The sequence below is a fragment of the Mucor velutinosus genome, assembly GCF_035048745.1.
Source record: "Mucor velutinosus strain NIH1002 chromosome Unknown tig00001540, whole genome shotgun sequence".
In the NCBI taxonomy this organism is placed as follows: Eukaryota; Fungi; Mucoromycota; class Mucoromycetes; order Mucorales; family Mucoraceae; genus Mucor; species Mucor velutinosus.
In genome coordinates this window covers 1128810-1149437 of record NW_027041893.1, presented here as the reverse complement: position 1 = coordinate 1149437, position 20628 = coordinate 1128810, and the positions used below count along the sequence as shown (strand labels likewise).

The 20628-nt window shown below is 39.2% G+C and overlaps 6 protein-coding genes and 1 non-coding gene across 7 annotated transcripts; 3 read left to right on the top strand and 4 right to left on the bottom strand.

Moving 5' to 3' along the window:
* Positions 1-3330: 3330 nt before the first annotated feature.
* On the bottom strand, positions 3331-8250 carry ATC70_004476 (uncharacterized protein; the record flags this gene model as incomplete). The annotated part of the gene is made up of 1 exon (XM_064823778.1): positions 3331-8250. The coding sequence occupies one exon, from the start codon at positions 8248-8250 to the stop codon at positions 3331-3333; it is 4920 nt and encodes a 1639-aa protein (XP_064688603.1).
* Positions 8251-10205: 1955 nt separating this feature from the next.
* ATC70_004475 lies at positions 10206-10278 on the bottom strand. The gene has a single exon. It is a non-coding gene; the product is annotated as a tRNA-Ala (tRNA).
* Positions 10279-11040: 762 nt separating this feature from the next.
* Positions 11041-11545, top strand: ATC70_004474 (uncharacterized protein; the record flags this gene model as incomplete). The annotated part of the gene is made up of 3 exons (XM_064823777.1): positions 11041-11108; positions 11163-11319; positions 11384-11545. 3 exons carry the CDS (start codon positions 11041-11043, stop codon positions 11543-11545), a joined length of 387 nt encoding a protein of 128 aa, XP_064688602.1.
* A 152-nt stretch (positions 11546-11697) lies between these two features.
* Positions 11698-12776, top strand: ATC70_004473 (uncharacterized protein; the record flags this gene model as incomplete). The annotated part of the gene is made up of 7 exons (XM_064823776.1): positions 11698-11752; positions 11812-11886; positions 11946-12073; positions 12150-12275; positions 12335-12414; positions 12467-12560; positions 12621-12776. 7 exons carry the CDS (start codon positions 11698-11700, stop codon positions 12774-12776), a joined length of 714 nt encoding a protein of 237 aa, XP_064688601.1.
* A 706-nt stretch (positions 12777-13482) lies between these two features.
* Positions 13483-14967, top strand: ATC70_004472 (uncharacterized protein; the record flags this gene model as incomplete). The annotated part of the gene is made up of 1 exon (XM_064823775.1): positions 13483-14967. The coding sequence occupies one exon, from the start codon at positions 13483-13485 to the stop codon at positions 14965-14967; it is 1485 nt and encodes a 494-aa protein (XP_064688600.1).
* Positions 14968-15035: 68 nt separating this feature from the next.
* On the bottom strand, positions 15036-16830 carry ATC70_004471 (uncharacterized protein; the record flags this gene model as incomplete). The annotated part of the gene is made up of 6 exons (XM_064823774.1): positions 15036-15662; positions 15716-15904; positions 15960-16323; positions 16391-16553; positions 16604-16657; positions 16719-16830. 6 exons carry the CDS (start codon positions 16828-16830, stop codon positions 15036-15038), a joined length of 1509 nt encoding a protein of 502 aa, XP_064688599.1.
* Positions 16831-16982: 152 nt separating this feature from the next.
* Positions 16983-20454, bottom strand: TEF3_1 (translational elongation factor EF-1 alpha; the record flags this gene model as incomplete). Its single annotated transcript, XM_064823773.1, has 16 exons — positions 16983-17000; positions 17051-17189; positions 17254-17960; positions 18012-18077; positions 18125-18202; positions 18262-18453; positions 18511-18705; positions 18756-19073; positions 19132-19236; positions 19282-19440; positions 19503-19578; positions 19636-19715; positions 19775-19978; positions 20033-20194; positions 20250-20308; positions 20421-20454. 16 exons carry the CDS (start codon positions 20452-20454, stop codon positions 16983-16985), a joined length of 2592 nt encoding a protein of 863 aa, XP_064688598.1.
* Positions 20455-20628: the final 174 nt, after the last annotated feature.

Here is a 20628-nt window from a genome sequence, read left to right as displayed (position 1 = left end):
CATTCACACGATGTGCGGTATAAGCGTGTATCTCTACTTTAGTATGTTTAAATGGTTGTTGATGTACATTTGAGCGTTTTTATTAATAGATCCAAATAGCATGAATTTGAATGAGTGCTATTTGATGAATTTTGGTTTTCAATCAATTTGCGTTTGGGTGGCTATTATTTCATTACACCCCGCTTAAAAATAGCGTCTCTGATGTCGATTAACTCAAGATGTAAGCATTTCCAATGTAATGTTCCCACTAAGAGGTTGCTCCAATATCATTACTCTACAACTTATTTAAGTTTGGTGAGATCCTAATTTTTTTACCTATGAAGACCTGGATGTACAAAATGTTTTTTTGATTTTGAGGTTTTCAACTTTTGGACGATTGAACATCGATTTTTGAAAAAGTGATGCTAGAGCTTTGAAAGTCGCATGTTCTTATATCAGTTTTTTGCCAAGATGACGGTGGTGTAGACGAAATTTTTGTAGGTAGCATGGTTGTTGAGAAAAGGGAGATTTTAGAAAAATGGTTAATTATGAATAGATGCTGCTAGTAAAACTTTTTAAATTACTATACGAACGTAGGCTGTATGTGCAGTAAAAGTTGTAGTGGAAACTTTATTTGACTAAGACATATTTGTTATGGGGCTATTGAGGGCGGTGTCAATGATCATTGAGTAGTAGCATTGGTTAAATTAAGTTTTGATGGAACTTGGCTGAGGTTTGAGTACTTGATTTGAGTTTGTTTTTCAGTAAAACTCTTGCTACTATAGGATAGGCGACGATAAAAAGCCTTATTCACTGTATGTTTTAAGGTTATACGAATGAAATTTCCAGCTTTAATAAGAAACTTGATTTGAAGAACTAAGCTTTTAACCCACACCAATGTATGCATAAATACAAAACCAAGCAGCTTTCCAAATGTGCATATCACGCATGAAACATGTTTATTTTGGGTATTTGGTGATTGATATGCCACAAGCATTTGTTGTATTAAAATGACATCCGGCAAAAATGATTTCCAAAAAGCATTGCTGCTACTTTTTTATTATTTTATAGTATGATGTTTTGTAATTCTATTGTATCATTTATAATAATGAGAAATGATGTTTAACTTGGCTGTGACCAATCAAAATTACGATATTGTTGCATACAAGCATGCATCTTAGGCTACATTCACTTTCTCCTCAAGCCACCTTTTACAGTGTAGCAGCATAGATGATGTTTATCGTATCACATCACATCTATGTTTACAAGTCCAGTCAATTGTGTGTGCACAGGTGCCTCAGGAACTACAATAAATTCAATCTCCCCAATGTCAAGATATCGAGATCCACCTACACTACATGAAACATATCGACTTAGGTGGCCTCTCAACAAGCTATACCAACAATCCATAAGGCCCCAGTGGCCTGCTATTTATATACCATCTCAACATAGTAGTCATTGACCAGGGATCTACCATATTTAAGCAAGCTAGATGCCCTGTAATAAAGAAGCTTTTTGCTTTCGTTTTAGATACAGTTGACAACTGATTATTATCATCGACTTATTATTGCGAATTCATCAATAAAGTACAATGAATCGAGGTGTTAATGTATACAAAGGATTCAGGGGATCTTATAATTGATAAGTTCAATGAAATAACGAAGACAATGAGCTATAGAGCTATATAGATATGGATTTAGGTAGGAACAAGATACTATTTTATTGTTTGCTATCATTTGAATGTTTATACTAAATTGATTCTATGAATTATGTGTCCTGAATTCTATTTCTATATGCTATAGTTTGTAATGAAGGGCTGACCCTTCTATAATTGATTTTGATACCCTTAATAATCCTAGAAGCTTAAACAGTTTTTATAGCTGGAAAGCTATATTTGTTGTTGAAAGATGGTAAATGATGATATTGATAATGTTACTAGAGGATGAAAGGATGGGTAATGTGGAGTTGCTTCCCATTTGTGTGCTTCCATTAGGAAAGAGAGATGTTCAAGAGTTTGAATATATATCTGTCAAAATGATACGAGGCTGAGTGGTAACTGATTTGTCATTCTTGATGTGGAATTTAAGGCTTGATAGACTAAAATTCACGGAAAAAAAAGAATAAAAAAAACAGTAATGTCAACTTGATAAAGGTATATTATTTTATTATCAAACTGACAGGTGTAAAGTAAACTGAAGTCTCTCTACTGGCCAGGCAGATGATCCTTCTTATATACTATAACAATGGATAAAAGTTCTATTAATTAGATTGACAAATAAGTCAACTCAGATCAACTAATTGTGGAATTTGAGGCTTTACAGACTAAAATTCACGGAAAAAAAAGAATAAAAAAACAGTAATGTCAACTTGATAAAGGTATATTTTATTATCAAACTGACAGGTGTAAAGTAAACTGAAGTCTCTCTACTGGCCAGGTAGATGATCCTTCTTATATACTATAACAATGGATAAAAGTTCTATTAATTAGATTGACAAATAAGTCAACTCAGATCAACTAATGTCTAATCATGCTAAAAGACAACTCCAGCAAGCTAATCATGATTTAGCTCTGTCTGGATGAATAATTAGACTCTCATCCGAAGTACCCTGATCTATCCTTTCTATAAGGATAATTAATATCGATCTAGTAGCATGTATCCGATAGGTACAGTCTTCTTAGTCTATATTAATAGTACATATCTGAGTGTATATCGCTAAGCATACATCGTTAGCATGTATCTGGATATATGGCATGTCTATAGCATATCGTATGCATGTCTATAGCATGTCTCATATATAGTACAAGTCTGTAGTACATAAAGTATCTGTAGCTAGTATCACGGATATAAGCATGTGTATTATAGCGTGGATCATGAAGTGCACATCTGAAGCAACAAGCTCATATTGCATTAATCTTGGTGCCTATCCAGATATGGTAAACATCCGTAGTCAATGTCGGAATACAAGTATAAGTCTATAGTGCCATCCATGTCCGTGGTGCCATCTATAGCCTATATCTTATATAGTATGAATCTTATAGTACTAGCGTATCTGAAGTCCATATCTTCTCATGATCATAGTATAAATCGATATCGTACATCTAATCCAGTGTACATACAGTTTATATCTAAATCTGGTAACTGGATGAACTGTCGGAATGCAGATCATAGTGGATGTATTCCACATTTGCCCCCACCAGTTTCAACGCATGTTGACTAATTCAAAGAATTATGTAAACGATCAATGATCTGTATTTCGCATTCGCTGACAAAGATATAACGCAATGTGATAGTCTAAAGGTGCTACTGCAATTTGCATGTTGCCCTGATATATCCCATGACAAACATCACTTTACTGTTCTGCAACGTTGAGTCTCTTAGAGCCTCTCAAACGCTTGTCAGAATCATCACGCTTACGCTTTGATTTGGAGGAAGCAGTGTCACTATTTAGTGCCTGTCTTCTCTTCTCAAGCAGCTCATATTCCTTGATCTTTGCCCAGTACTTACGAATGGTTTGAGGGTTGTTGAACGATGCAGCAGTTTCCCAGGAGTTGGCAGCTTCTCCAAATGTCTTCCATTTTACCAAATACTCTCTATTGTGTTCAGGACCACGATGCGCTCTGATCTCGTCAACCTCATATACTTCTTGTTCGATGATAGACTCGTCGATTGCTACCAGCTTCAATTCAGATGGCACATAGTCGCGATGTAATAGTTCATTCATATCGTCTTTCAACACATATGTAGATCTTTTCTTTTGAACAACTTGATAGGGTCCATCATAAGCGGCCTCAAGTTTGCTTTCTCTATGCGGAAGTCTTACCATAACCCAATCACCAACTTTGAAGTGTGTAATCTTGTGATGCTTATTGAATCGCGTTGCTTGCTCTTCAATAATGCGTTGTGTTCTTTGGTTAATAGCTGGAAAGACAACCTGGTTCATAATCTCTGCCTTCTTGCGTAGCTCACCGAGAGTCATTGGCTTCTTTGGTAAGTTGTCCTTGATCTTAGGATCATCGTAGTCTACGAATCTATTCAATGGTCTAGCAAACATCAATTGAAAAGGTGCACTCTCTGTGCGATACCTAATTTTTGTGTTTATAGCCAGTTGAGTTCCAGGTAGAACCGAGTCCCAGTCATAGATGTGTTCACTGACCATCTTACGAAGTGCATTAAGAATATTTTTAACACCTGATTCGGATGCACCATTGCCCCTAGCGTGGAAAGCCGTAGAGTATCTTTGATTGATGCCAAGTGCTTTACCGATCTCGCTCATCAAAGCACTCTTGAATTCACGTCCATTATCAGATTGTAGTATTTGTACTATGCCAAAGTCTCCAAAGATGGTAGTCAGAGCTCTAGCGACAGTATCAGTTTGTTTGTTGGGCAATGCACGAGTTATAATAAATCTGGTGCAAATGTCGTATACAACTAATATATATATATTGCCATTGTTGGTTGGAGTTAACGGACCAAGAAAGTCAATGCCTATGTGATCAAATGGACCATACGCTACAACGTTTCTCAGTTCATGATAACCCTTTTGAACTACATTGTGTCTTGCACATTCCATACATGATTGACAAATTGCCTTTGCATCATCATATAGACCTGTCCAATGAATACCTTCTTCATGTAGTTTCTTGACAATACTAGCGGCACCAAAGTGTCCAAATTCATGAGTTTCACGAAGCAGTTGGTCTCTCTCATTGTCAGGTGGTGCAATGTAAGCAACGCTTTCATAATTGCCCTCCTTGATCTTCATAGCAAGTACATTCAAGTGCTTGTCTTTATTATAGACTACTTTGTTCTTGGTTAGATAATGCTTTGTTTGCTTATTGTTGCCAATGAATCGTTTCTTGGAGCCTTTGCTTCTCATGATATTCTTTTGTAATTTAGCAATTTTCTTATCACTGTCTCCCGCCAGCTCTGTATGATCTTCTAAAGGTTCATACAAGCGACTAAGTTTGTCAGGTAAGATGTTGTCTAAGCCCTTGATATGAGTGAATTGCAGTTGGGGATACTCGTTTAAAATCTCCATGTAATTTTGAATGACTCTAGTAGGACATTTACATGTGTAGATATAAATCAGAGCTCGATGATCTGTCATAACCTCAATCTCAGGATGCCCGTACAATAAGGGTCGCAAACGAACTAAACCGAATAACACGACATACAGTTCTCGTCTCAGGACAGGCCAGTTCTGTTGGGATTTGGTCAGAGATTTGCTCAACATCGCCACATAGACTGTGCGTCCTTGATCGTCGCGCTGCGTCAAAATGACTGCAACTGCATATAAGCTAGCATCACATTCAAGATAAAATTTCTTATTCATGTCTGGTGCAGTCAGTAAAGCTTCAGATAACAAGACCTTCTTGATAATCTCAAGTCGTTTGGTGTGCTCATCAGTCCATCTGCTACCAGCATCTGGATCATTTCGTAGAGCATCAATAGGCGCCATCAGTTTTGACAGATTTGGGATGTGTGGTCTCAAATATGAAATAACACCAGCTAGTTGTTTAACCTGTTTGGCAGATCTGCATGGACCCCAATGATCAATGTCAGAGAGACGTCGCATGTCAACCTTGGAAACATGAGGACCAACTACAAAGCCTAGCAAGTAGATGCTAGATCGAAACCAGGAGCACTTTTCAACACCAATCTTTAAGTTGGCATGTGTCAAGCGTCTCAGCACCTCCTTAATCAATTCGCAATGACTGGATAAGGATGAAGATACGAGGCATAGGTCGTCCACATAGACCTCCACGTTGGGCATATCAGAAAACAAAATGTTCATGACAGAGCTAAAGACAGATGTGATTGGGCGCAACCCGAAACAGCAGCCTAACCATCTATACGATTTCCCTCTAAAATTGAACAAAAGCACATTTCTTGATATGTCAGAAATTCTAAATGAAAAATATGCGTTTTTCAGATCGACTTTCGAAAATATTGTCCCCTTCTGCTTGATCCGGGTGAAGATATCCTGTATATTTGGTATCTCAAATTGGTTTGTATTGTTGGGCATATGCTGGTTGATCCTCCGCACATCCATACAAACTCGAGTTTTGGTGGGTTTGCCATCATTGTCCTTCTTTGATACTGCAATGAGAGGGCTGTTGAATAAGCCGTTAGGTCTACACTGTTCTACAATTCCTGCATCCAGCCATTCATTCAATTGCTTTTCGATTTCGGGCATTGCATGATGTGCGATCGGATATTGCTTGACGTAGTAATCAACATTCTCCTTGATTGGTATAGTGATCTCAGATTCAGGCACGTTACAAAACGTTCCAGGCTTGATTCTCTGATTCTCATCAATAGCATCTTGGATGTTGCTCATATACTTATTCTCCTCAGCTTGGGATTCAAAGATTGATGCGGTTTCTGGATCAATAGAATGTTTAGTATCAAAATTGACATTTTCGAAATCGATGCTTTCAAGAAGCTCTGATTTCTCTTCCTCTGTAAGATGTCCAATATCAGCAAACTTGTGAGCAACGCCAGTTAGCCCAATTCTAAGTCGACTTAATGTGTCTACACCCAGTAGCACATCAAAATCGCCTAGGTCCTGAATAAAATTGGATAGCTCAAACGAGTGATCAAATGCAATGTCATTAAGATATCTTATCTTGATAGCTGGTGTTTTACCCAATCTCTTTACTGAATGACTCAGAAAGTTCAAATTGCCTTCGACAGAAATAATATCTTGGGAAGTGAATAGTAGTTTATTGTGAAAAATGTTTTTATTTAAGAAGGTGGAATCTGATCCCGTATCTACTTTCGCGATCAAACGGACTGGTTTTCCTTCTTTGCTCTCTAAAATAATAGGAGTCAGTAACTGAAATGGATTGAAACTTTCAGGTACATTTTTCACATTAGACTTACAGTTGAGCGAGGCATCCTCTGCTTCAATCTCGTCCAAGCAAGCATCTATTTCCTCCATGGTGACATCTCCAACAGCATCACCAATGTCAGAATCAGTGCTACTTTCCATGGTAACATCGTTGGTCTCAGAACCAGAACCAGACTTGTTGTCCTTGCGAACAGTGGTTGTTTGTACAGTATGCACACCAATGTTCTTCCTTGATTCTCTCTCCTTCTTCCAGTCGTAGAACTCTTGACAACGATGACCGTAAGCACGGGGCTTACCACAAAAGTTGCAGGTTTTGGGATCAGAGGATGAGGAATTCATAGAATACGGAGCAGCAGTAGTAGCCCGGTTAGGCTTGTTGTCAGAGCCAAAGTGCTTCAATCTTGACTTACAGTCAATGGTGTTGTGGTTGGCATTGCTCCCGCCATGCTTCGCACAGAAATACCCAGTGGCAGATACCCTTGCCATCTTTGTTCTCGAACCAGAACCACCAGAACCACCCTTACACTTACCTCTGATGTCGACCTCAACATCATCATCACCACGATTTTGCTCGTCAACAAGGAACAAAGGCAACACACACTCATAGATCTCGTTGATAGTCCATTTGTGGTTGGAACCATGTTTGACGGACATTTGGTTGACCATCATTTGCTGATTCTTGCGTAACAGCGTGAACTGATAGAACTTGGCTAACATGTTGCTGTTAGGAGGGAAGCCACAATCCTTGACGTACTTCATGAACTTATTCGTATAGTCCTGTAGAGTATCTTTGTTCTTCATGCGCATGCTGAAGAGTTTGGCCATGGATTCCTCAGAGTTGATGGGAGCACCAAAATGTTTGCGGAACAATGCCTTGGCTTGATCCCAATCATTGCATGCCAGAAGATCATTCTTGGTCCATGATTCGAAGTCAAATGGCAGTGAAACAGGCACGTAGCGTTTCCAAACCAAATTTACTTCATTACCGGATGCTCTGATGACGTTCTCAAAAGCACTGAAGAAATGATCGACTGTGGTGAATCTTGGATGGTCAGGCCAATGCTTAGCTTGTCCTACCACCTGGAAACGGGGGATCTCATTGAGATTGACAGGTCTTGCTTTGGAATCAGCCCTCTTAGTAATGGCACTGACTTGCTTGCTGAGCCATTCGACAGACGCAGATGCTTCATCAGCCGCCAAGCGTTCATCCTCAGTGTAAGTATCACCAGCGTTACGATGGATCTGATCCAAGCGAGCCTGAGCAGTGTCAATCTTCTTGAGAAGATGATCAACTGCAGAAAGTTGAGCGTGCTCATCCACTTGCATAGATGAGTCATAAGGAGAAGAAACACGGATAGAGTCTTGAGCAATATCCTTTTGAGTGTTTTCGGTAGCGTTGTATTGGTTGTGAGACATGATAAAAATAGTTTTTAAAGTAGAATAATAAAATGTAGAGTATAAGATAAAGTGTAAAAGTGATAACCTTTGAGTTGAAAAAAATGTGGAATTTGAGGCTTTACAGACTAAAATTCACGGAAAAAAAAGAATAAAAAAACAGTAATGTCAACTTGATAAAGGTATATTTTATTATCAAACTGACAGGTGTAAAGTAAACTGAAGTCTCTCTACTGGCCAGGTAGATGATCCTTCTTATATACTATAACAATGGATAAAAGTTCTATTAATTAGATTGACAAATAAGTCAACTCAGATCAACTAATGTCTAATCATGCTAAAAGACAACTCCAGCAAGCTAATCATGATTTAGCTCTGTCTGGATGAATAATTAGACTCTCATCCGAAGTACCCTGATCTATCCTTTCTATAAGGATAATTAATATCGATCTAGTAGCATGTATCCGATAGGTACAGTCTTCTTAGTCTATATTAATAGTACATATCTGAGTGTATATCGCTAAGCATACATCTTTAGCATGTATCTGGATATATGGCATGTCTATAGCATATCGTATGCATGTCTATAGCATGTCTCATATATAGTACAAGTCTGTAGTACATAAAGTATCTGTAGCTAGTATCACGGATATAAGCATGTGTATTATAGCGTGGATCATGAAGTGCACATCTGAAGCAACAAGCTCATATTGCATTAATCTTGGTGCCTATCCAGATATGGTAAACATCCGTAGTCAATGTCGGAATACAAGTATAAGTCTATAGTGCCATCCATGTCCGTGGTGCCATCTATAGCCTATATCTTATATAGTATGAATCTTATAGTACTAGCGTATCTGAAGTCCATATCTTCTCATGATCATAGTATAAATCGATATCGTACATCTAATCCAGTGTACATACAGTTTATATCTAAATCTGGTAACTGGATGAACTGTCGGAATGCAGATCATAGTGGATGTATTCCACACTAATGTCTAATCATGCTAAAAGACAACTCCAGCAAGCTAATCATGATTTAGCTCTGTCTGGATGAATAATTAGACTCTCATCCGAAGTACCCTGATCTATCCTTTCCATAAGGATAATTAATATCGATCTAGTAGCATGTATCCGATAGGTACAGTCTTCTTAGTCTATATTAATAGTACATATCTGAGTGTATATCGCTAAGCATACATCTTTAGCATGTATCTGGATATATGGCATGTCTATAGCATATCGTATGCATGTCTATAGCATGTCTCATATATAGTACAAGTCTGTAGTACATAAAGTATCTGTAGCTAGTATCACGGATATAAGCATGTGTATTATAGCGTGGATCATGAAGTGCACATCTGAAGCAACAAGCTCATATTGCATTAATCTTGGTGCCTATCCAGATATGGTAAACATCCGTAGTCAATGTCGGAATACAAGTATAAGTCTATAGTGCCATCCATGTCCGTGGTGCCATCTATAGCCTATATCTTATATAGTATGAATCTTATAGTACTAGCGTATCTGAAGTCCATATCTTCTTATAGTATAAATCGATATCGTACATCTAATCCAGTGTACATACAGCTTATATCTAAATCTGGTAACTGGATGAACTGTCGGAATGCAGATCATAGTGGATGTATTCCACACTTGAGATAGGATTCAGAGTATATTCGAATATAAGAAGCATCTAAGAGTTTAATGTTAATTTGTAGAAACAGAAGTAGAGTCCAATATAGTAAGCAGCGAAACGTAGTTTATACGATAGTGTAGGCAATTTACAACAAAAAAAGAGAGATTCAGTTACAAAACCAAAATCGATTTGTAGCATCAATAAACGATGCCTTTTAACTTATAACTAATTCATTATATATCTTATATTATTATCACGACATCTACTTGCAAAATCAATACAAACAATATTGTCGAGTATATGGAGTGCAACTTTTTTTCGATTTTGAAAAAAAAAGTGGAGAAGCTGGGCGTCGATCCCAGTGCCTCTCGCATGCTAAGCGAGCGCTCTACCATTTGAGCTACATCCCCGAAACACATGATTTTGAGACCAAAAAAACAGTTTTATAGTGTGAGCAAATTTTTATACCCTACGTGCACACCTTTTCCTTTTTAGGCATTTTGCTTTCCAAAAATGGTTTATCGATTATGTAAAATTTTTGATTTGAGCTTTTGAGAGCGATCATGTTTTTAATTGCAAAAAGGTGTTCAGTTTGATGTTATACCTTTTTTTTTTGGGGTAGGAAGATTCCATGGTTATTGAAAAGAAAAATATTTCTCGAAATATTTCTGATTGTAACTGTTCTACTACAAAATCGCAACGATCAACAGGCTATCTCAACATTTATGAAAGGAATAAGGGAAATCATCAACAAAATCAATGGCATGTACAGCAATACTTATAGAATTCTAAAACAAAGCCCACAATGAAAGTCTATTAAAAAAAAGCTGTAGTTTAAGGTGCATATTCAGTAATGCAATTATAATAGTAACCCATTTAGATCACAAAGACATTAATGCATAATAATGCAATCAGATCGTAATGCTCCTTGAAAAGGGCACGACTTTTCGATTTTCGCGTTTTCATTACAGAGGCATTATGTATATAAGGGAAGTTATAACCCGTTTTTTATCATAAAGTATACGTTAGTATCGCCATTGTACTTTTAACAGATCAAGATTAGCCAATGTATTAAATCACCGGGTGGAAAATGTGAGAGCTATTTTTTGCATGCTGATTTTCATTTCTCGTCTCTTTCCACTGTTCTTCTTTTTTTTTTATATATACATAGAATGCTCAAGCCCAAGGTTATATCTCAAGTATTACGACAATCTCTTCATAATGGAATTAAAGCTGCTCTGTAAAGTATTCAAGAATGTTATTTGTATCTAATCATACTAAGCGACTGCAACAGAATCATGACAAGCGAGGGCTCCTTAGTATCTTTTGCAGCAGACAATGACAAGGATGCCTCCATCTATTCTGCAATCTCGGCAAATATTTGGAATACATACAAGAAAAAGAACAGTGATATATATACCAACTTGCAGTTCCAAATTCTACATTGTGATGTAAGAGTAATCAGACACACAACACGGTAGAAGATGATGATGACACTAAGAATCTGCATTGTAGGATGGCATTGTGTTTATAACAAGCATTGGCGCCATGTTGCTCTGTTTAGTGGGAGAATCTAATGTTGATTTAGGGATTCTCAAGGTCAAGGCAGAAGCGCTCAAGGGACATCTTGAAGAACCCTTACAGCAGGTAGCACCATACCAAGAATACCAAATGTAGATTGCACACAAAACGGATGTTTAATAGCTATTACAGCAATAAACCAATCATGAATGAACAGACTTTTTTTTTCATGTTTAAAACCATCTTTTGGAAAAGTTTCTTCTAGTTTCTCTTCTTTTATCTCTTTCCGCACATAAAGTAAATATATAATGGCTAGATTCTCTTCTCTTTTGGCACTCGGTTTGGCATTCATTGCTGGTATTGGTAAGCTATAACGAATCTATCCAACGCGTAGATATATCTAATCACGTAGTGTACACTAGTTTCTGCTCAATCTGGCGAAACTGTCGCCACCAACATTGAGGTTACTGCCCAATTTCCTGATAATCCATTTGGTTGTAAGTATTTTGGTTTTGAACTGACCCATCAAGGAGGGCAACTAATGTTATACGGCTAGTGATTGTCAATGGTCAACGTAACAAGGTTATTTTGGATATTGTCAACAAGGAGAAGACTCCCTATACTGTCTTTGCTGTCACTGGCCAAGTTTCCAATGCTGATGATTATACTAAGGTTGTTCGTAACGTAAGTAGACCTAGAGTTTTATAACTGCGGTGATAGAGCAAGACGGAGGGATCTAATGCACATACGTTTTCATCAGTTGACTGCCACTCGTTATGGTAAGGCTCTTGAAGCTGGCAAGAATCTTCAAATCCCTTACAACTTCTACTCTGAATTTGCTCCTGGAGAACATGGTTTAACCGTCTTTGTTGATTTATTGGTTGATGTAAGTATATGGAACGCACAGATCACTTGCTGGATACTTGACATTGATAATTGCCATAGAAAACTGTCACCCGTGTTGTTGGTTACAATGGTACTATCACTGTTACTGAGCCTGAGGGTTCCTGGTTTGATGCCCAACTGTAAGTAGTAATAAGCAAGCGAGTAATCCAGATGGCTGACAGGGATATGTAGTCTTGTTCTTTATGCTGTTCTTATTGCTGGTGCCGCTGGTGTTGCTTATATTGTTCGTGAAGCTTTCTTTGCTGATACCAAGAAGTCCAAGAAGGTAGTGTAGTCAGGATGAGAGAACAGAAATAGTATGGACGACTTATAATGCCACGTTTAGACAAAGAAGGTTGAAGAGCCCACTAAACGTCCCGCTCATCGTGATGAGAAGGGTGAAATGGTTTTGGATCAATCTTGGATTCCTGAGCAACATCTCAATTTGAACAGCCCCAAGAAAACCTCGCCCAAGATGAAGAAGAGATCTTCTCGCAAGTAAATACTCTCCCCCTATCTCCCACCTATATATAAATAATACAACCACCTCTTTCTTTTTTTGAATCACAAAATAAAAAGTTTATCTATACTTCTTCAATCTTACGGTAATACAAGACATAAATTACATTTAGGAATTTAGCACCAATCAAGTCAACTTACATGAACCAGAATACACAAGTGTTGCACTGAACAACCGCCTTCACAATGATCATCGTGCAATAGAGCAAGTACCTCTAATGTTGAATAAACCGGATCTGCTCCTGTTCCCGACTTAATTTTTTCAGGATATTCATCCAATGAAAAAGGGGTTCCTGGTTGAATAATGTCAGTGATCATGCTATATCTCGAAAAAATGCCAATCTTGATAGACCCATGTTCCTGCATTATTTGATTGAGGGATTCTTATTTTCCATTCAAATGATTTACTTTTAATTCAATAATGAAGTCCAAAAATAGCGATCTTTTCATAATGAAACACTATATCATCGCGCTTTCAAAGAGATGAATGGAAAACAAGAAAGATTTACATTTCGAAGGAAAGTGGGATCCACAATTTAGAAAACTACAAATGCATGACGGAATACATGTATAAGTAGCAGATATTCGACACTTTCTACTCTCATTATTTAAATCAATTCTTTTAGTCTTGTAACATTAATTTTAACTTTCCAACACATTTCTTCTCTTAAGTTCATATTATTTCTGCAATGGATTCTACTGAACTCAAAATGCCAGGTTACATGGTGTACTGTGTCATCATCTCCTGTCTTGGCTCCTTCAGTAACGGCTGGGTCATTGGCTCTGCTAATGTGCCTGGTGAAGTGACTCATGCCTGTGAAAATGGTGCTGCTCATGTGGCTAGCAAAGCTTTCCCTGATTGTCTTCCCATGAACAATGCTCTCTGGGGTTTCGCTGTTGCCTCCTTCTGTGTGGGTGGTTTAATTGGTGGTCTCTTTGGTGGTGCTATTCAAACTAAATTTGGTCGCAAGAAGACCATCATCTTTAACAACATTGGTTGGATCATTGGTGCCCTGTTGATCGGTGTTGCTGTCAATCCTGCCATGTTCATTATCGGCCGTATCTTCTGTGGTCTTTCTTGTGGTCTTGGTTCTCTCTCTACGCCTACCTACGTTGGTGAAGTCTCTACTATCAAGGCTCGTGGTACCATGGGCACCTGTAACCAGTTTGCTATTGTCATTGGTATCTTGCTTGCTTCTGTTATCGGCCTTCCCCTTGCGAGCGTGCCTCTCTGGAGAATTAACTATGCCATTGTTGCTATTCCTGCCATTGCTCAGTTTTTCTTGATGGCTAGCTGTGTCGAATCTCCTCGTTATCTTGTCTCTATCAACCGCATTGAAGAAGCCAGAGTAAACCTCCAAAGACTTCGTCCCAACTCCAACATTGATAAAGAATTCTACGGCATGGTTGAGGGTCAATTGGGTTCTGCAGCTGCAGAAGCCATTGTGGGCGATCATGTTTCTATGGATGACAAAAAGTCTTTTGATGATCAACTTGAAGATGGCGTTGTTACCCAAGATGAAGGTGCCCGCTCTCCCATGAATATGATACAAATCTTTACTGATCCTCTTATCCACCGTATTGCTCTCACTGTCATTGCTCTCCACGTTACTCAACAGTTGATTGGTATGAATGCTGTCATGTACTATTCCACCACCATCTTCAACATGGCTTTTGATGCTGAAATGTCCAAGTACATGGCTATTGTCACCACTGTTGTCAATTTTGCTTCCACTATCTTGTCTTTGATCTTGATTGATCGCATGGGTCGTCGTCCTTTGCTCATGATTGCTGAAGTTGGTGCCTGCATCTTTTCTGTTCTCTTGATCATTGGCTACGTCTACAATGTGGGTGCTCTCTTGATTGTCTCTGTCTTTGGCTATGTTATTGCCTTTGCCATTGGTGTTGGACCCATTCCTTGGATGATGACCTCTGAATTGACTCCTGTCTATGCTTCATCTGCTGTTGGTGCCATTGCTACTGCTGTCAACTGGGCCATGAACTTCTTGATTGGTCAGTGTTTCCCTCTCATCTTTGATGGTATCAAGGGCTATTCTTTTGCCATCTTTGCTGGTGTTGCTGCCCTTGCTCTGGTCTTTACTTATTTCAAGATTCCTGAGACCAAGGGTCGCTCTCTCGAAGACATTGTTCGCGGCTTTGAAAAGTCCTCCTAAGCTTCACCATATCTAAATGATTCATATACCCCTCAACACTGTATGCAATAAACACCAAACATTTTATTTTAAAAGTAGTTTTGAATATTTGTCAAAAAGTCAAGATCCCATTCCTCCTCGCCATCACTGGCCCAGGGATTTGACTCTTCAACAACCTGGTCATTTTCAGCTTGATTGTCATTTCCAGTAGTATTAGGGTTTTCATCGGGTATCGTTGTAGTAGTGGTTACATTATGTACAATGGCTGTTTCTGGGATGCTAAAAAATCTCTGTGACGAGGGCATGAATGTGGGTGTTTCATCACTGATTCTGGGAGTATGTTGATTATGTACATTGGAGGTATTATGGTTGCTTTCATATGTATGTTGAGAATGAACGTCTAGTTGAGTACCGTGTTTCGTTGCTTTCGTACAGTGCTCAGACAAATAGTCATTAATGTACTGATCTGGATCAGATGCCTCTTCTGCTGTGCGTTTTCTTGATACACTGTTGTCCACACCATTGCCTTCTAGGCCGTCTTGCTTTTGTTGCTCTTTGATTTTTTTGAGCTCATTCTCGAAAGCCATAATCTCTAACTCATCTCCTTGCAACAAATCGTCATACTGCTGTTGTGATGAGGATATTGGCTGAACATTATTCTCTTTTTTAAAGGCAACTTGCACTTCATCATTTTCCGGATCAAATAAACCCTTTTCCTATGTTAACAATAATGAGATGTCTTGTGATAGCGATAAAAAGTTCCAGTTACCTTGATGCAGAATTGCACTGATTCTATATTATGTATTTCCTCTACCGATTTGTACAAGTATCCATATCTAAATTCTCGTTTTCGATACAAAAACAGTCGATTTGCGCACCAATTTCCCCACTCGTTTCCCAATGACGGTGTCCATTGATCATTGACACCACCAGTTGTAACATGATTTGTAACCACAATCTATCAAAGCAAGTCAGTCACTGATGGAGGCATATTCGAAATGAAGCTTACTTACAGATACAGTTAGATTCTGTGCAATCTTAATCAAATGAGGGCCGGCAAAATTCAGAAAGTCGATTCGAGCTCGAAACGGAAGTGCATTGACACGAAGGTGATATGCTATGGAGTCAATGATGACCAACTTGACTTTGGTGCGATTTGTCAGGATTTCCATCAGTTGCATAATAATGGCCACAAATTCGGTATGGCTCAGCACTCGGAACACATGGATCTTCTTGAGAGGGTCCTCTAAACCAAATCGCTCTGCCATCTTTTGAACTCTCAGCGCATTGAATGATCCCTCTGTATCAATGTAGACACATTCTCCTTCTGAGCCACCTTGATTTTTGGGTAACTGAATCGTCACAGCCATTTGCAAACTACATCAAATGCATTACTAAGCTGATCCCATCCATTGCCACACACACACACACACTGTTGGTTTACCATAGCTGCGTCTTTCCAGTTCCAGACTCGCCGCATATCTCCGTGATTTTCTTTGGAGATATACCATACACAAACAGCCGATCAAAATTCTTCACAGCTGTTGTAAAACTGCTCTCAATTTCCATCGTCAAAGATTCATCAATCTTTATTGTCTTTGTCTTGTCTATTATTAAATGAGTCATTGCAATGCTGGGAATCGAAGAGCCAAACTACCTTTTGCGCCGAGCTTTCCAACTGCTTTAATCTCTTCCTTGTTCAGCTCTAATTCTGTGTAGTTCTTTAGCAAGCTAATGCAACACACAGGCACAAAGCTCAATGGGTAAAGTACCTTTTGTCAATGAAGAGATGCACTCTCGCTTGACCTCATCCAGTGTTTCGTAGCCACTTTCTTCTAATTTCTGCAATAATGAAGGCAGTTTGATTACTTTGCTTAAAGACATTTGAAGTAAGGAAAAAAAAAGTGACTCGACGAAAGAAGAAAGGGTTAAATGTGCAACAAATCACTGCGCAATTATACAGTACAGTGTAGTAAAGGTCAGCAAATCAACTGCTTTTGAATGAACGATTTTATTCAATGGGATAGTAACTTCACTTAATGAGGTGTAATGATCTACATAATTCAGTGAGTTGACCGCAATAGAGACACCTTATGCTATTTACCTTTTGAGCCCATTGAGCCAGCTCCTTGGTTCGATTCGAAAAGTAAATGCCACCTTTCAGATTGCCAATCATTAAATCATGAAGCACAGATTCCAGCATGGAGCTAGGCACTTGACTTTCGTATATCCTGGCTACATCCCTAACAGCTATAGTCTTAATAGTCGAATAAACATACACACACATATATATATATCGAAACTCACCCCAATAGGCCTAGAATGGCTTGATTTAACGCGTCAGAACGAGAATTCTCCTTGACAAGGCTGTTGACAAACAACATGAACCCGTTGACATGAGGCAGAAATACATTTCGAGTATACGCGTTTTGTCCCAGCCCTTGCAGCGTGCCTACAAATGCTTCTATCATAGCCACTCGTATCGCATCTACATATACAACCATGTCCTGGTCATTCTGATTCGCTTGCAAGTTTCCAGCTTGCTGTATGATCATCATTAATGCATTGACAAAGGGTAGAAATTCAGGTCCAAGAGCATGTGCAACATCGCCAAAGCATGAAAGGCTTGCTGGCTTGAGGTCTCTGTGTAAATCGTTGTTGCTGAGGTTGTCTAGTAGCAGCTGTACGAATAGTGGTGCATGAGGTTTGGCCATGCTTGGTATTGTGCTACAGAGGTCGCTTATAATGCCTATGCCGATTGAGCAAAGTTGGCAGTCTTGATTCGGTGATGGAAGCATGATATTTGCTATATGTGGCACTAGCTCATCGACAAAGCATTCAAAATGAGAGCCTATTGAGATAATCATGGCAGACGCCAGAAGGTAAACATCCTCAACCAGAACACTTATCGATTTGTTGCACTCTTTTTGCGATAGCAGGAGCATTGAAAAGAATAGCCGCATGATGCGATTAGAGTACACCGATATCTTGACCGAGAGTCTGTAAATACAACTCTATCAAGCCTTTAGTCTACGCCAGCCTCATGTATACATGGCGATACTTACCAAGAGCACGCCTATCAAGCTCGACTGCAATGGTATCACATCATTTACTGAAAAGGCATTTGACATCTATATCATATTAGTCTAATTATAAATCGTTTGAAATGCTGCACTACCCGCGTTTCTGCCAAGTATAAAATCTCTAATCGTGCTATTGTGCTGTCTGTAATAAGTTCCACCACATGATCGCAATCCTTAGTTGATGCACAATTAGCTTTCCTGATACATCAAGAAGCTGCTTGATCCAGCGTACCTTTGTACTGTGCTTGACAATTGCTGCAATAGCTTCGTACACTGTTTGCATATATGGATCGTCCTGTAAATCAAATGTTTTCGAGTTTTCTAGTAAACAAGTAATGATGCTATGTGTGTATTCTGAAATAGGGCCCGTGTCAATGGGCTTGTTTGGCGAGGGCCCAAGTCTCTCTGCACAATGAATGATGCCCTATGAATACATACATTTAGTATGTTTTGTGTGATAAAGCAGGGTAGACATAGTTACAATGCAAGCAGAATGGCGCACTTTCTGACTGGAATCACCAAGCCCACGCTTGATAGCAGACATGATGCTGTGTAGCGTGGCAGGCTGATCTAGCATTTGAGATGATTCCTTGATGATTTCAGTAAGTGTCCTCGCAGCGGCTAACCTGACGTGCATATTCAGGTCCTTGCCACAAGCTAGAATAGTAGGCAGAATCTACACACATCACTTAGAATGGTATGTTTGGTAGGCAGCGCTTAACTTACTTGCTCAATGAGTGGCTTCATCTTGATTTTGGAGGGGCCGTTGAGTATGGATCCAAATGCAATGATGGCTGCTTCTTTTTGGCTCCAATCAACAAGGTCTGTAGTAAGTAAATTCTTTTCAATGAACTGTATTAATGAGGGGACCACTAGGTCTTTGCAGCAAGACGCCAATAACGATAGGCAATTGCATGCAGCTTTGGGAATGTCCCATTCATCATCGCTCTCCGGCTTGTCGTGTTCCTTGATCATCAGTTTGCACAAAGTTGGTATGATTGAAATCATCGACTTGTCAGCAAAAGAAAACATGAGAGCAGTGTTCTGTGGAAGTCATGTTGAGAGACATTCATTATAACGTGCTGTCATATATGCGGCGTACCTCCTTTTTTCTGATAACTTCGATATCACAAATGGTCGACCAGAACTCGATAGAGAGTAGCACAACCGAGGGATCTGATGTTTGTGCCATGCCGTTCAGTGTTAACTGCAGCATGTTAATACGACAGCTATGACAAGTCCGTTTACTCACATTATACAGCGTGCTTGTCATGTAGTCTTCCAGCTTTTCATAGTATAGACCCGCCACCTTATTCAGGCACTCGTACGCAGCTACTTGTAGTTCAGTTGTCGAACTTGCATTGGGTGTAGCAGCATCACATATCACTTTAATGATGAAATCCCGTTCCACCTATAACATACAATACGCATGAGTGCTATGCACTTTATCCACAGACGCATAGCTGCTATTACACTAATCTCGAAATTGCCTCTAATGAATTCCAGCGAGTTGTATAGTGCTTTGATAGCTGCTATTTTGACCTCTACACTGTTTCATATAGACTTTTTGAGTATCCCAAGTATCTCATCCAAGAGTCTATCTTACTCTAGCTGCTCTCTCCTTGATCCGTCTATGATGGCTGTCAAAAGTGCATTTTTTTGATTTGTTGATAGTAGTTCCGGTTGCTACCATTTATCGCAATGAGAAACCGTGGATATCAGATCAGATCCACACCTATACGTACCACGGACTCGCAAATGTAACCTATTGTCTGAAGAGCTACTTGCTTGACGTTGGATGGGCGGTGTCTTTGTGTAATGTTGTCTACCAGTGTCGTAATGATATCGTCTGCTTCGCCCAGTGGTAAGTCGATTGTGGCCATAGTGGCTACCAACTGGCTAATGATGTTTGCTACACTTCTCGGTTTTGTTGCCAGCAGTGGTAGGATCTATATACAAGTCAGTCTTCCAAATGCACATACTATGATCTCCACCGATCTTACATTGGTCTTTATCATATGTTTTGTGCGTTGATCTGCGAGGATTCCAATACATGCATGAGACCCTGCTAAAGAGTTCTTTAATGCCAGGCCAGCAGACATTCTCACATTGTCTTGCAGCTGATAGTTAGCGATGATGTGGCATATGATGACTGCATAGTTCGACTGCTGTCAATATTAGTGTGTCTGTGAGAGCTGAAATGTAAGGCAGTATACTTGCATAGTCTTCAGTCCCATGCCGCTCCAGCAATTGCACTGCCTTCTTTCGTTCGTTATCGTCTACAATGATCTCAATTAGCACAGTCAATCAACAGCACACACACACACACACACACACACACACACACACACACACACACACACACACACACACACACAAACACACACACACCTGTAGATAAAGTTTGGTATAGAAGAGCTTCCATGATAATGATGAAGGATTTGAAGTAAAAAATATAAAAATGTAGGAGCAGAGGAATGTATTAAATATTGATTGTAGTGGATGACGTCTAGGAGATCCACTGCATTTTGCTGCTGCTGATGCTGCTGCTTGAGCTGCTGCCTTTTTGGTCGTTGGCTATAAAATATAAAAAATATAG